This window comes from Sitodiplosis mosellana, unplaced genomic scaffold, assembly GCF_009176505.1.
Source record: "Sitodiplosis mosellana isolate CC-2019 unplaced genomic scaffold, AAFC_SMos_1.0 Smas_scaffold_11, whole genome shotgun sequence".
NCBI lineage: Eukaryota > Metazoa > Arthropoda > Insecta > Diptera > Cecidomyiidae > Sitodiplosis > Sitodiplosis mosellana.
In genome coordinates this window covers 2,842,543-2,859,213 of record NW_022595253.1, presented here as the reverse complement: position 1 = coordinate 2,859,213, position 16,671 = coordinate 2,842,543, and the positions used below count along the sequence as shown (strand labels likewise).

At 36.7% G+C, this 16,671-nt stretch overlaps 2 protein-coding genes across 2 annotated transcripts; both read left to right on the top strand.

Annotated features, from left to right (window-relative positions):
- Nucleotides 1-2,934: 2,934 nt before the first annotated feature.
- LOC129567325 (peroxidase) lies at nucleotides 2,935-14,901 on the top strand. The gene is made up of 12 exons (XM_055444097.1): nucleotides 2,935-3,393; nucleotides 8,132-8,299; nucleotides 9,024-9,106; nucleotides 9,258-9,348; nucleotides 11,981-12,324; nucleotides 12,401-12,796; nucleotides 12,932-13,235; nucleotides 13,297-13,415; nucleotides 13,527-13,857; nucleotides 13,939-14,217; nucleotides 14,374-14,467; nucleotides 14,532-14,901. The coding sequence occupies exons 1-12, from the start codon at nucleotides 3,383-3,385 to the stop codon at nucleotides 14,574-14,576; spliced, it is 2,265 nt and encodes a 754-aa protein (XP_055300072.1). The 5' UTR covers nucleotides 2,935-3,382; the 3' UTR covers nucleotides 14,577-14,901.
- Nucleotides 14,902-14,910: 9 nt separating this feature from the next.
- Nucleotides 14,911-16,554, top strand: LOC129567565 (uncharacterized). The gene is made up of 2 exons (XM_055444619.1): nucleotides 14,911-15,471; nucleotides 15,547-16,554. The coding sequence occupies exon 2, from the start codon at nucleotides 15,691-15,693 to the stop codon at nucleotides 16,552-16,554; it is 864 nt and encodes a 287-aa protein (XP_055300594.1). The 5' UTR covers nucleotides 14,911-15,471; nucleotides 15,547-15,690.
- The last annotated feature ends 117 nt before the right edge of the window (nucleotides 16,555-16,671 follow it).

Genomic DNA, 16,671 nt, shown 5'->3' with positions numbered 1-16,671 from the left:
AGTTATGCGAATTCGATCCTTTTTTATGCCAGATTTTCAGATGCAAAAAATCACTTCATCATTTAAGTCAGAGAGAAAAAACGATTTTTATTAATACCATGTTAATTAGAGCAAAAACATAAAATCTCACTGAAACAAATGAGCGGGTTGAAATGTCGTTACGCAGACTGAAATACGCATAGGCTGCGATAAAAGGTATGAAAATTATGCGCGCGCATGTGCATATTCGATTATATGCGATTAAATTAGTTATAAAATAAAGAATAAAACCACAAAAAAAACGCGGTGCACACACTTTTTTCTACGCCATCCATCGGTTGCTAATCGTAAATTAGAGTAGCAGTGTGGTCATAAGACTCGGCATTCTATTCGAATCGATGTATTGCGTTGTTGTGCCGTGGCAAAAAAAAACCATTTTCATTTTATTCTGAGGATTTAATTTTTGCCAATTTATTTTGTTATGGCTGATGAAGGCTGTGACTAATAATAATAATTTTTCAGCATTTTTCGAATAGAATGAGTATGTGTGTTCTTAAAAAGGCCACAAGATTTAATTAAAATGATTATCGAGATGCAAATAAGTGTAGTGTTTCTTGGGCTCTCTTGTGTGAACTATACAAAGTTCACCAAGGAATGAATGTGACAAACACACAAGAACAGGCACAACAGTCGCAGAGACAGTTGCGCTTGCCCGAATCAAAACTCTCCGCAGTCTTGCTTGCCCGTAGAAAAACGGGTGCAGCTGCATTAAGTAAAAGTGCTAATATTAATGAGAATCGATTAAATGAAATTTGTTTTTTTTGCCATTCGCGAAAATTCCAAACAAATATGAAATGAGATGTTTTGTGATCGATAATAACTCGTCAAATGTCTTTTATTCACGCGCATGCTTGTTTTTCTGGTCTGACAGAACGAAGCGGGGAAAAAATCGAAAATCCAAGTCATCACTCATTAGTACGGAATGACGGATAGTACGGTGAAAAATTGAAAAATTTACTTCTTTCTGAATTCACACCTCACACGACTAATGTTGTTCGACTTTTTTGGCGTTGACCAACACGAATGATAGATTCCAAAGCATTGGATCGACACTGTCGATTCGATAGATGACGAAGAAAAAAAACTGTCATTTACATTTCTAATAGATTGCAAAAAATTGATACACACCGGTGAAGTACACGAAACGCAGACTTACGACTCGAAATACCGTCAAATATCAACCTACTGTATGAAAAAATATCATTACGGCCAGCTGCTTCGAAATATGCTGTAGGAAAAAAAAACATCGCACACATATTTTCGATTATTCTGTTTATTTATTCACCGTGATTTTTTTCTTCCATAAATTAAACTAAATACAATTTTTAGCCGTTATGTAACGCGACAAAAACAAAAAGCTAAAGATTAAAAAAGTGTGTGTAGATCAGGCAGGGTTCGTGTATAAACAACAAAGTGCCGTATAATGCGAACACGAAAGAAGCTGAATGAAACAATCCGCAACCATTAAAATAATGTTACACTTACTAATAGCTATGATCACTGATCGCACACCGCCGAACAGCCAACGTTCAACATGCATCAGGATCAACATAAACAATAAGAATTAAGGTGAGTTGTGAAATAAAGTAGTGTAACTTGAGCTTATGTCCGAATATATTACCATAGGCCTAAATTTTATTTACAATAACGATCAAATAAACATATTCCGACAGACAAACGGACAAATCATGCGCATTGTTGTTGAAATGCTTCGGAATAAATCGATTGAATCAGGCCTTGAAGTCAATCGAACACAATTTCACCGAAATTTTTTACAGACAACCGATTATAAAGATTAATTTGAGTCAAGCAATACAATGGTACACGGTGCTTCGTCGCCTCAGGCATTTCAATTATAACATTGACCCTTTTTACAGCATAAAGACACTGTGCTAAAAAGTTAAATGGGCCGAACGATTTTTATCATTTAACAGGAAAGAAATAGTTTTAATTATTCTTATTGTTCGGTGGTTTATCATGGCAAAAGGAAAACATAGGCATTCATGTTTTTCTTCTGCGAGTTATGCAAATGCAAAGATTAACCGTCTTTTTTTTAAAGTACATTGTATTGACATGGGCATTGAAAACTGAAAGGATTCAAAAAACCATAGAATCGTTGTTTTAACATTGATTCGTTTTTTTTTTTTTCATCTATTTTATTCATTCATTCACAAAACTAAGCATTCAGTCAATTTTGGCTTTTTAGTGTCTCAATTAATTTCGTGTAATTTGTTTCATTTTCGACAGCGCATGGTGTTGAGTTGCAAATGAAATGAACCTTCGTTTCATTTATCATGATTCATGATTTTGAATTGATTAAACGTTTTGCTTCAGCTTAGCCGCCCGTCAGTGGAAACACGCAAAGCATCTGATCGACTGAACAATTTACTCCACTTACCGTTATACAAATCATTCGAGACACACGACGAGACCTCTTTCGCATCGCAATGCGCAAAATGTATCAAACACGTTTGCTTTGGCTCGCTGTTATTCATCACCGAGAATGTAAAACGTTGCTGCTATATCTGTTCTCGAGACGGAAACTTGCTCAACACACACACACACACACACACACACACCTCTTCTCCGCTACGTGTATCGGTTGTTTTGTGTAACAGTGTATAATTGGAAGTAGAATGTGATCGCGATCATTTCCCCTGCCAATGGAACGAAGCAGAGAGTAAAGCATGCTTGCAGAAAAAGATAACACGCACTGGAATGGTGTGACGCAGTTTTGCATCTACCTGAGCAAATTCGCACACTGGAATGCTGCGAATGGATGAGTGGCGAGTTGTTTTTTTTTTTCCTCTGTGGCTTGGGTAGTAGATTTTTCAAGAAACGCTTTCCTATTTCATTTCTTGTGGCACTTTCAAATCCTCAGTTGCTGGTAAACCGTTAATCGAAGCAGTCGCGTTTCTCTCTAAGCTAAGAGAAAATTCTGCTCGCGAACACTATTTAAAATTGTTTGTGTCATAAAGTGTTTGAAGTATTTTCGAGTTTGACTCGTTCAGTTCTAAAGACTAGTACGAATTGAGAAGCAAATTTATTTTCAATTCAGTTTGAAGTAAAAAAAAAAACAAACGCAGGAATAAGAGAATTAAAAGAGATTACACGAATAAAATGAAATTGATGTGAATTTAGTGCAGTAAAATGACGGAAATTTACACCTCATTTATTTAAACCATTTTTTTCCCCATTTTCTTCGTTTTGATATTGAATATCATTTTACTCTGGATCGATTGTTGTGCTTGAGAAAAGTGACAATTTTCTGGAGAACCAGACAAAAGACACCAATATTTTGTGGATTTTCTGTTTTGTGTGTTGAGTGAACTGAATTAGCAAAATGTTCTCGAAGTAAGTGAATTGAGTTGAGAATTTTTTTTTTCCGAGTTTTTCAATCGATTTTTCAAAAAAAAAAATCGTTAAAAAAGGATTTTTGAGTTGTTCGAACAATTTTTTTGAGATTTCAACCATTCGATCGAGAAAATCGGTTTTTATTGCAGAAAATTGTGGAAAAGTGAAAAAAAGCTGTTGTAGAAAACTCACTTTTTATCTTTAAAAGCCTTTTCGATGGAAAGAAAAGTTGAAATACCCAAGTTCTGTTGTGGACAAATTTCTACTGAAAATGAAAAAAAAAAAATCATGAAAAATCTAATAAAGTTTTTTGTTTGAAGTCAAAATGAAACACAACGTTGCTAAGTTAGAGATTAAATTGTTTCTGTATTCCACTTCTAGAAATAATCTCTTAATTTGAAAGGTGTTTATTTAACACGACGACTTTAATTTGCTTTGAACACCGATTCCGCCACAGTAAACACTATCAGAAAGCTAAATGGATTTTACCGTTATTTTTTTTTTTCAACTCAATCAATTAACAAGTACGTAGGTTGCTAAGACCAGTTGCTTCTTTTGTGCATGTATACATTTGTCGCTGTCTTCCGTCACATGACGATAGTTCATTTCGAAAAAAAAGCAACAAAAAAGCGAAGAAATTGAAAATTGGCCAATCAAGATGTTTTTATTGGGTGTCACTGGATAATGGACACTGTTACATTGTTGCCGATGATATGTTGTTCAAACAAAAAAAAAACTGTTGAATTTTCAATTATTCAAACACTAGATAATTGAAATTAATAACCGGTAAAAATATGTGCTTGATAATAAATCGATTAATGTTTTGCGCGGCTCTCTCGATTCTTCCACGTGCGTCGTAATTAAATGACATAAATCTTCGTTTGATCGTGTTGTGTATGTGTGTGTTGAGTCGTTCATTTTATTTTATCCATCAATGTTTCTTCTGCTTCTGTTGCACATCTGGAGTCTCGTTCTCATCCACTCTCTCTCTCTCTCTTTCACTTGGTATCACGTGAATGCGTCCAATTAATTATGCACAAATCTGGATTGGTTGTTTGAACATTGCTACGTTTAATTGCTAATTAACACTCGCTGTGTACTCATTCCGCGCTGAAAGAAGTTCACTGCGCACCGGGATTAATTAATACCATTATTTACTCTTAATTACAATTTTTTTGATGAAAAGACGGGCCATCATCATGTTGGTCGCCGTGTCAAGCGTATGCAAGCGGAACGACCGCTCGAAAAATTGTATTTCAAAGATACAATCAACACGCAAAACGGTCAAAATATAATCAAAACCATTTTTGGATTCAAATTCCCTCTCACAATAAGTGATATGACTTTATGTTGAAGTCTTCGAAAAAATCAAAATGCGCAAACCGAAGGTGAAAAAATGCAAATTTCGTTAATGAATCAACTTTGTTTTTACCACAGATTCTGCATCTTTAAAATGTCCCATGAATAATTATTTGTGTATCAGTCATTTGCATTGGGGTTAATGGAGCAAAACACGTTCTTGCGCAATCGAAAATGTGACGATTTGTTTGTCTCCAGCTGTATTGTTGTCAACAACAGAACATTTTTCCATTTTCTTTATTCCGACGTTGAAAAGCTGACTTTTTAGCAGAATCTGTATTCCGCATTAAGACTTAGTACGAACAGTTTTTAACAATTGTATCAAGTCTTGATACGAACGCCATCCTAGATGCCAACAGTATCTTTTCCTTCTGTGATTCGGGTCAAGGAAACGTAATGGTCTGCATTGCATGTTAAGTACTTCAATTAAATTCAATCGAAAACAGATCACTTTGATTGGTTGCTGGAAAACTGCATCGAATTGAATAATGCGAATCGATTGTCAGCCGCTAAATAAGTGTTGAATGACCGCCGAAATGGCTTGTCGTTGCCGCACCCAACGCTAAACAGCCATGAAGGAAATGAGCTCAATTTCACAATCGAAAAGAAATTACCGACCACGAGAGGAATGGTCAGAGGAATGCAAACAATGTTATTTATCTGGAGTACAGTTGCGGATAACAAGTTCCTGGTTTGGTACATGACAAAAACGCTTACTACTGTTTTTCTACGCTCATGTTCTGAAAACAGTGCGAAAAGAAAGAAAAATGACAGAAAAAATGGTTTTCACTCTTATGTCATACAAATTGTATGATGCCATTGTAGCGGCACGGTTTGGTGGCTCATTTAAAATGTGATCTCGAAAAAAATTATTTACACAAAAGCGAGATAAATGGATGTTCGGTGCCAGTTGTCAGTATTTTTTCCTTTTTCGAGCTTGCAACCGAAAGTGTACGACAGATGATTGTAATCAACTTTCATTTTCATCGATCGCATACACACTCACACTTGATACGACCTTAACCTTTTCCACATGTCGATTGCATAAATCAAGAAAATGTCGGCATTTTGTGCACATGTAATATTCTTTAACAAACATTTAATATAATTTATCGCGCACCGAAAATGTACAGGCCAGTTTTTTTTCACTCAAATGGCTTGCAATTGCCGCCGTCGTGCGCCCAGAGAAAGCCAATATTATGTCTATCGCACGATCAGCAATTTAACGTAGTAAATAAATGGAATCAAATTGAAAACTAACAAGTTGCACTATTTGCTTTGACCGACGGAACAGAAAAGTTTGCGTGGACCAACGACGACGATGACGACGAAAAATAAAACAACGAACATTCAAAATCGGAATCGAAAGTCAGAAAAAGACCAGTAGACACGAAAAATTCAACGTCATTTAGAGCTAACGAATGCGCACGGCTAATAAATCAATTTAGATTGCATATGGAATCGGCGGAAGAAAAGTCTCTTGGTCGTTTTGCATTTATAAATAATAATTTACGCGGTGAATGCGAGGCGTGAGAGGGTGAAAGAGAGAAAAATAGAGCCTAAAGTCTCTGTGGAACTTGGTTCAATCCGATTCAATTGGCCATTTAACAGGTCTGATTTCGTTCACATCTGTGCACTGTTTCTTTTCTCTTCTTCTTTCGAATGGCTTTGAAATTTCCACTCTCCACCTTCGAGTAGCACGCGCGCGTTTCGCATACAGTAACAACATACGCACACCGTACAAATTGTGTGCTCCATCTTCATCATCACAACTCTGTCACTATACGCAACAAAACTGATTTTCTCTAACCACTCACTTGGCGTTTTTTTTGTCTCTTCAGTCTTTTGATGTATGTTTTTTCTCTTGTGCACGTTGCCAGGCGGTTAAATGGTTTGCCATTTGCTGCGTGCCAAAGTCTTGCACACACGATGTACAATAACGACGCCGTCGTTAAGTTGACGGTGTATTTTTCTTCTCTATGAAAACGGTGTAAAGATCTGTGTAAAGCACGCGTTGTTTGAAAATGGCCAAGGTGGAAAAAGGTAAGGCAGAAGAAGAAAACCGAACAAAAAGAATACCACAATGTATTCCATTGAAGAAACTGGATTAACAGCTTTTTCCGAAGCTGTACAGTATATACCGCAGTGTATGCGACTGATTGAGCCGGAGCTCGATCGAATGCATCAAACGTTTTGTTTCGTCGACGATCTGTGCACTAGCACAAAATAACTTTATTTTCAATGGTTGATCAAACACTTTTACATTCGTTTCACTCTAATTCTTTTGGATTTTGCGAAAATTCCATTCGCCAGAGAAGATGCGTATGTGTCACTTCGCAAATCGGCAATTTAACGCAAGTGTTCACAGTTCAGTTTTCAAGTTGATGCGAATTGGAATCATATTGAAAGAAACAAAATGGTATTTAATACACGACGCACAAAAGAATCGTTTGCGACAATTGAAGCGAAAACGAAGGCCATTAGAGAAGAAGGAAAGTTGGTTTCATTCAGAAATGTAAACTCTTGAGTGATTCAATGCACAAGGTGAAGTAAATTAAACTCTCGAATAAAACAATGTGCGGCCTATTGGAGTTGGCAATAAAACGCTCTATTCTTTGATTTTGTGAAAAAGTTTGAAACAAGCGATGAATTACTTGCGCTCGGCTTGGAGAAAACGGTCAAAGATGAAAAAAAAACAACTGAAATATTATCTAACAATCGGACGTGAAAGTGGATTTAAATGGTGCGGAAACCATCCAAAATTCTTCGCGCTTTGTTTCTCTGCTTCAGCCGTAAAACTGAGCAAAATAGACTAGAAATGAAGAGAAGGAAAAAAATATTCTGTTCAAAATGTCAGTTTCAGATGGCGTCAGCGATCAAACTGCGATAAGATGTGTGTCGAAAATGGCATTCACTTCCTATAGTCTCTCCTCGTCAAAACAGGCCACAACACGCCGCAAACGGAATAAATGCATTTGATGTGTGAATATTAACGTGTTTTCTTTCCCGCGTTCATCATCATCGTCACGCGTTCGCATTAACTCATGCAAACCGCGGGCACGGTACATCACACAATATTCACATTTTATTTTCTCGAGAAATATATATGTTGCTTCGCTGCTAGCGATATTTATGATTTCCATTGCAAACGGTTTCGGTCGTAATTTAGTAATTTGTTCAAAACTGGAATTTCCGGTAAACGTTTCCGATTAAACTCGCATCTAAATACGAAGATGTTCACAATATTAGTCAACCTCGAGTGGACTCAAGCTGAATTTTTTTTTTTTTTATTCGATTTGTCGGGTGAAAATTTCCACAATTTGCTCTTTTTTTCCCGTGTCAAAGTTAATTTGAAATAAACAAACACATTTCATTTCAGATTTCTAATAATTGCTGCAGTACTACTCACAACACCGGCGACGTTTGCTCAATTTCTGCAATCGGTCCAATTGAATACGGTCGGATCGGAATGTGCACTGATTTTGCCAGGCGGTGCCAGATCATCAGCATACGATCACACGCTGAATCTATTTCGAGTCGGAGGATTGTAAGTATAAGCCATTCATTTAAAGACAATATTTTTAATTACTATACTTTAGTGACACAAACACAGTTTTTATTGATTGTAAATTGGCTTATGGGCAAAACAAAGCAAAAAAATATGGAGTTATGGCTTGGACTTGGTGTTACTCTCAATGTATGTATTCTAAACAGTTGCATTTTTGTCACTTGGCTGCAATTGAAAACGAAATCAAGGCAAACTTAGTGAGTGTTTCGATGAAACGCGTGTGTCACCAAGCTGGTGACACCAACCAACAACACCTCAAGCAATTCGAATAAAGGTTTTTTTTTTCTATACATCATATTTGAAACCAAAAAAAATCGGGTTTTTGAATGCATAAAAACATACAAGGTCAAAATGCGTGAATTGCTTTATCAAACGAAGTTCCATCTCTGTCTCGCAAACGCAAAGTAGTTCGAGTGTCTATTTTAAACAATATAATTCTTTTTCACTTCTGATTCTGTCACAAAATGAAAGACTAACCTTGCCACCTTGACGACAACGATTACATCAATAATTGTACCAATTGATCAGATCACTGTAACTTGACAAAAATAATTATGATAAAAAAACTCGTCCAGCCATTTAGGTTTTAGGTGCCAATCACCTTTTTTTTTCTCTTCTGTTCAATAACCAAGTCATTTGCAGTTTTTCTCTTCAAATACACTTTTATTAACTCAGTTCGCTTTTTTCATAATTCAATTTATAGGAATAGCATTCAAGATACCACCAAAACTTGCATCACCTTCGATGCAATCAACGCTGCCTACTTGGATGCTCGTAAGAGAATTCGTAAGTATTGGATGATTCAAACAACAACTTCAACAAAAAGAAGGGAATTCGTATACTCTCAACCAATTTTCAACCAATTTTTTACGCGAAATGTCCGATGTTTCTCCTTTGAAACCACATTTCAACTAAATTTTCATTTTCTTTCCCAAAGATGTATCAAATCCCAAAGGCGAGTGGAAGACTGAAGACATCGCAACGGTTGGTGAGCTTCTGCTGGACATTTCCATACAGTTGGCAAGAACGTGAGTGTGTGTGCATTGTGCACAAGATATTTCTCTCTTGGTTCAATTCTATGTATGCCATCACGATAATTTACCTCGGTCCAAAAATTTATAGCCTCTAATTTGAGCCATGATAATTGGTTATGATTTAATGCAATTAATTGTATAATGGCAATAATTAGCGGGTGAAAAAAAGGCCGAAATGCTTCATAACATGTGCTACTGTTTATATACGAACAAAAACGAAATCTGGATAAACGTTTTTTTTTTGTTTTCGACTCTAGCTCTTGCTGCGTTATGTGTAGTTGCTTGAAGTTCATTGCATGTGAGCATAGTAATCATAAATTTCCAGGTAGATCAAGAAAACTGGTGGTAAAAAAATGCCGCTGCCGAAAATTACGTGTTTCTACACCGATGTGTGTGCATTAGTCAAAACCCTTCTAAATTTGCATTCAAAGCAGAAAATGAAGTAATTAATTCCCAGGTCGTGTGTGTTCTCTCCACATCGCGAAAGACGATTTAATTCATTCCGTTGCATACTTTGTTTCATTGTAGCCATAAGCGAGCAGAAAATTGGCGGGTTTGGTTTAATCTCGGCATTTCAGTTATTTGTTGACTATAATCTAGCGTTTAATGTTTGTGCGAAAACAAAATATGTTCGACGTAGTGTCAATTGAGCGATTAGCACAGTAAAACTGGAGGATTAAATTGAAAAGGTGTTTCAAAACTCAATGAAAATGCGTGTGTTGCGAGTACGCGTGTGCGTAACTTTGCGCAATGGATTCATTTCAATGAAAGAGTACCTTTGCCGAACGCCCATTACAAGAGCCAAAGTGTTTAGCGTACACGAGATCTAAGACAAAAGCCATTGTTCATTCCCATTATAGCTGTGCACTTGTAATGAACTGAATAAATGTTTAATGGGAATTAATGTACACGGCTGAAGTAAATATTTATCGAGCGTTTATTTGATTTCAACATTGAATTCTTTCGTTGCATTTCGAGGAAGCAGAGTCACCAACGCTAGCGGCTACAATACGTGTGTGTATGTGCAGTGTACATGCTGGCGCAGGTCCGGTTTTCATTTTGCTCAGCATCATTTTATGTTGCATCTCTCCCATACCTATCGCTCTCTGTCACTCTATGGACACATTTTGTAGCAACAGAGAAAAAAAATGTAAATGCAATGATCTCGTATTCGCGATGTAATAAACATGTGACATGTAATTTAATATGCTACCAACCAGCAACTAGCCAATTTCAATGTGCACACGTAATAATAGTGATTGATGCAAAGAGATCAAGATGAACCGATTAGATTTCTAGCCGCAAGCTACCCATACTATTCATCCGATTGATTCGATGGGCAAATACAGTGTTTGTGTCGCATCCAAAGCCCATCATTAAACGGATAATTATTTATTAAAATCCAATTTATTTTTATCGATATCGTGGATCTTTTACACACACACACATGCACACACCAACAATTCACCAAATTGCAAAATTCACATGCATGAGAATTGCGCACTTTTAGTTCTTTGAAATAGATTCGTCATCGACATGATAATTCATGTGGATCGCAATAATTCGATAAGACACGAATTTGTTATGCTCTTATGGATTTTCACTTCTACAAAGCGATGGAGATACCCTTCGAAAAGAGCATTATCGAACGAAAAACTGCCACGGCATTTGAATGTTTCAACCATCGCTTCCCATTATGTCCAAGAATAGCATTTCATTCGAAATAACCGCCTCCCAAACCGATTTCATTGCACCGCTCGAAATCGAAAGTAAAAGTTAAGCAGATTTTGTGCTGACCCATCAAAGAGATATGATCTGCATATGCCATAATACTACTACCTCCACATGAACCAATTTGTAACATACACTCCGTTTTTTTTTTTCAACACGTAATATATATTTGTTTTTTCAATTCAAAACTTAAATAATTGATTTTGCTCTGAACCGTTTCATAATCATTCAACTAAATTAATTGACATGAATGCGAACAACAGTGTATGACTATAAAATAGTATTTGCCAAGCAACACGGTTACCCCATTACTATCATGTTTGCCGAATGTTGTTGCGACGCATTGACCCAAAATGAGGTTCGATGTATACAAAAGCTGCTGAACTTAACCTTTTAATCATGAACCAAACTATTTCATTGGAAATGAAAAATGACGAAGGCGGAAAATGACCGACAAACATTTGATTAGTTCCCAAATCATTAGCAACTCAGCGTTTACTTTGTTTTAATTGGTGTAAAAATATTTGTTTGATCCATCTCTATACATACAGGGAAAAAACCATAATAGTGCTCTCGATATTCATTGCAAATTATGTGAATTGACCGCGTTGGCACACAACACAAAGAAAAAGCATTCTGTGGAACGTTTTCACGAACGTGCATAACAAATAGCGTAAAATAGACAAATGAGCGTGAATTAATGGCATGCTCGATCTCAATCTCATTGTATGTATCGCTCTTTTTTTTTTGCAATACAATTAGCTCTTTAAACGTTCAACAAGTTGACCCTAGTAATGGTAAAAATGTCCAAGAAATAGATATTGACTTTCGAATCAATGTGATACATATCTAAGATCGAATCAATGATTTTACTTTCTCTCTTCTTTCTCATTAGGTATGGTTTGTCCTATGAAGATATTGAAAATGGTTTGCCACAAATTGACACCTCACGAACATTGATTCGTGAAGTTTGCCCACCGTTCCTGTCAGTTGTTGAGTGTCGTGCAGGAAAATATCGCCGATTTGATGGATTGTGTAACAATTTGGAGCATCCAACGTGGGGAGCCACTATGACACCTTTCCAACGTTTGATCGGGCCACTGTATGCCGATGGAATCAACGCTCCAAGAATTTCAATCACCGGCCATGATTTACCATTGTCTCGAGTTGTTTCACGCACCATTCATCCAGACGAAGGCTTCCACGATCATGCTGGCACTGTTATGGTTATCGCTTGGGGTCAGTTTACAGATTTACTTTTTTCGTTATGTTAATAATTATTAATAATAAAATGTTATTGGCGGGAAATCTGTAGGTCAGTTTATGGACCACGATTTCACATTGACAGGAACCCCATTGGATCCAGCCAATCGTAACGATCCCGAAGAGTGTTGCCAACGACCGTTGCATTTGAAACATCCATACTGTAATGAAATCCGCGTTCCCGATGACGATTACTTCTATCGCTTGTTTAATGTGAAGTGTATCGATTTTGTGCGTGCATTCCCATCACCTCGAGCTGGCTGCAAACTTGGATCACGGGCACCATTTAATACGCTCACTGCCGTTATTGATGGCAACACCATTTATGGTGTGAAAGAAGATTTTGCACGAAAACTGCGAGAAGGTCAAGGCGGTCGCTTGCGAATGAATCCAGTTTTTCGGGAGTATGGCTTGAAAGACGTGTTGCCACTGAAACTCGATTTCCCAGGTACGTTAAGTGAACATCAGTTGTTGAGTTCATTCATTTAATTCTTACTTTCATGAAAAATTGCATCTTGTTCTGATGCGGGTGACTATAAATGTCAAGTCGTCTTTTGAAGAAAAAAAAAATTGTTTTTTTTAGATGAAGGTTGTACACGACCTAGCAAGGATGTATTCTGTTTCGAAGCCGGTGAAATTCGAGTGAACGAACAATTGGTACTATCTTGCATGCACACTATGATGGCCCGGAACCATAATCGAATAGCAAAAGGATTAGCTGAAGTCAATCCACATTGGGACGATGAAACTTTGTTCCAAGAAGCGCGTCGCATCAACATTGCCACAATTCAACACATTACCTTCAATGAATTCTTGCCAATTTTACTCGGCAAAGAAGTGATGGAGAAATTTGGATTAGTTCTAAACAAAGAAGGATACTGGGATGGGTAAGCGCTGAGGAAAATTCTGAAGATTGATTGAGTTTTCATGTTAATTTGTCATTTTCAGCTACGATCCAAAAGTCAATCCATCAATCATTGACTCATTTGCTGCTGCCGCATTCCGTTTCGGTCATTCGTTGTTACCAACAGCCGTTGAACGCTGGTCCAAAGCACACAAATTCATCTGTAATTCAATTAATCTTCTTTTTTTCTTCATTTCTTCTTCTATTCCCTTCCATCCGTACCGTTTTTTTTGTATTTCAAGCGAATAATAACAATTTCAACATTTTCCTTCAGCTTCCAAACGTCTATCAGATTTGATTCGTCGTCCATTCGATCTGTACCGTGCCGGTGTATTCGACGAATATTTAATGGGTTTGATGAATCAAGTGGCACAAGCTATGGACGATTCAATCACTCAAGAAGTAACCAATCATCTGTTCAAGAAAGATGGCAATCGTTTCGGTCATGATTTAGTTTCATTCAACATGCAACGTGGTCGTGAATTTGGTGTGCCCGGATATATGGAATTCCGTAAATTCTGCGGCTTATCTGTGGCTAACTCATGGGAAGAAATGGGTGGATCAATGACAAATGAAACTATCTATCGCTATCAAAGCATTTTCGAGTAAGTGAACTATGTATTAGATATAAATGTGTGTGCAGACAAATTGAGGATTGGTATCTAACCTATTATTATGCATTGCAGGCATCCATCTGATATTGATTTGTGGAGCGGAGGTGTATCTGAAAAAGCATTGCCAGGCTCAATGTTAGGGCCAACTTTTGCTTGTATCATTGCCACACAAATGAGCTACGTTCGTCGTGGTGATCGTTTCTGGTTCGAATTGCCGAATCAACCATCTACCTTTACTCCAGAACAACTGCAGGAACTTCGCAAAGCCAAATTGTCGCGTGTCATCTGCGACAATACCGATTTGATTGACACCGTTCAAATTTATCCAATGGTTTTGCCTGATCACGAAATGTGAGTATTTAAAAATAATTCAAAACAATTGACATTCAATTTGAATCAAGTGGCATAAGTATTGAAAGTCATCTTGAATTCTTCTAATCTTCTCGATCGAAGAAAATTGAAATATTTTTAAATGAGTTTTCATATAATTTCTTTAAATTTTTGCAGTAATCCACGTGTGCCATGTAAGAGTGGAATTATTCCATCAATAGATTTGACGAAATGGGCTGAATATGCACCAGACTACGCACCACATCAATACGTAATTACTTTAATTCAATTAAAGCTTCATCACTTTACTCATTTCTTTTTGTTCCTACTTTCAGAACATTCTGAACGAAATTCCAAACACAGTGGTAAGCTTCAAATGAAGATCGCTTCCTTGGGCCACACAATGGAGCACATGAAACGAGAATGCCCATCATTCTTTTTGGGAGCATTTTTTTCTCTCTATTTCTCTTTTCTCAAAGTCATTTAAATATTAGTGAACATTTCATTTCGAAAAATGATCATTGATCATTGATCAATGCAACCAATCAAAAATAAAATGCACTTCAATCATGTATATAATATGTCACTGTTCACATCAATATGATGGGCACATTTCAAACACTCACTCAATAAGCCACGCAAAAACTGCTTGCCATAAGAATACACTTTTTCCTTCTATTTCTCTCGTAGAATTTCTCAATAGATTTATCGCATCCTATTAACAATTTCTATTAAAAACTCTCAACCTTCTTTTTTCTATTCTTCTCAAAAATCACAACCTCTCCAATTATATTTATCTCTCAAATTTCCTTTCTACTCAACATTTTATTTCAGCAAGATTTTTGTTTTCACTTTCATACAATTTCGCAGGAAGAATAATTTAAATATGTAAAAATTGCGAAAAATCGTTGAACATACAACACTTTTACTCTGTATAAACACTTGAAATCGTACACGATTGAATTTGTATATAAGAATTTTAGATTTTAAGACAATGAATAAATGACTTTAAATCAAATAAACAACAACAAAAAACAACATGAACAATGTGTACATAGCGAAGCTGCAAATAAAACCACAAAAATGAAAATGATAAAAGCCATTGTTGTAAATAAATAAATACTGTATTTAAAATACATAAAAGAGAACAAAAATATTTTAGAGCCTCAATATTTCACTGTAAAAAGCAAAAAAAAAAAATCACACAAACCAACAATTCTGCATATTATTTGTAAAAATGTTATGCACCAATCTTAAGGACCACTATTTTTTTGGGTAAAGTGAAATCGTTTTTCCTCTGTCTCACTCAAAGCAAAAATGTCATCGCCATTCTTTTTCGTTATTCATTAGGATTTCATAAACAACATATTAAAACGTCGAAAGCGATCGGCCCATGACTTCGATGACGGAGAAAAGAAATCCAAAGGTGTCAAAGTGTACGAATACTATGAATCAAAAAGAACAAAATCAAAGAAGAAACCCAACCATCGCGATATGACAACAACAGTTTATACCTCATCAAAAACGGTGACTGCAAATGATAAAGATCCAAAACATCGTGAACGACTTGCAACGTATCGCAAACCGCGACCGCACGACTTTGAAGCATCTGACATACCTGAAGCGTCTGAAGCGGATGATTTGGCAAATGATCAATACTTCTATGATCAGCTGGAAAAGAATAAACCACCAACCGAAATCAATGCTGATATAGAGCATGTTTATGAAAAACGGCCCAATCCAAATCGTGATGTGGTTTTCTATCACGGTACAAATGGTGGTCGAAGAGGAAAACCTCGTCAAAAACAGGCAAACATTCAAATCGCAAACGTTGAGAGCACTCGAGATGGAGACATATTTAATGATTATGGTGAAATGGTGATGCCAGACAGAGATGTAGAAATGCACGATACATCTGAAAAGAACACAAAAGAGTCACATGTACATGGTCCAGCTCAATATTCTTATGATGCTAAAATGCGACCGAAAAAACGGCGACGACCCAGCTGCAATAATTCGAATCCTATAATGCACTCGTATGGCACCAATTCACATGGTCTTCCATATAATCATAAGCTACTGCCAAACGATGGGGCCGTTCAGCAGCAAAATTTGCAAAATCAAAATCTGAAGCATCATAAGACGGTCGTTGTGCATCAACCAGTTCGCAAGCGGAAGTTTGAACGGATTATGGTCACGAAGAAACTGAGCAGCCCCGATGAACTGCATGCCGAAATCGACAAAATATTCGAAACGAAGAATAAACACTATGACAAACGCGGACACGACAAATCGCATTGGGAGTTACGCATCGTACCGCACCATTATGACGAACACGCAGAAGAACAAACCAATTGAATTTTGCTGTGCATTTAGTTGGATTCGATGATTTTTTTTAGCATACCTTAGAAAATTGACTCTTTGAAATGATATTCATTAATAGAAGTAAAGATTTTTGGATTTAGAAAAGACGAA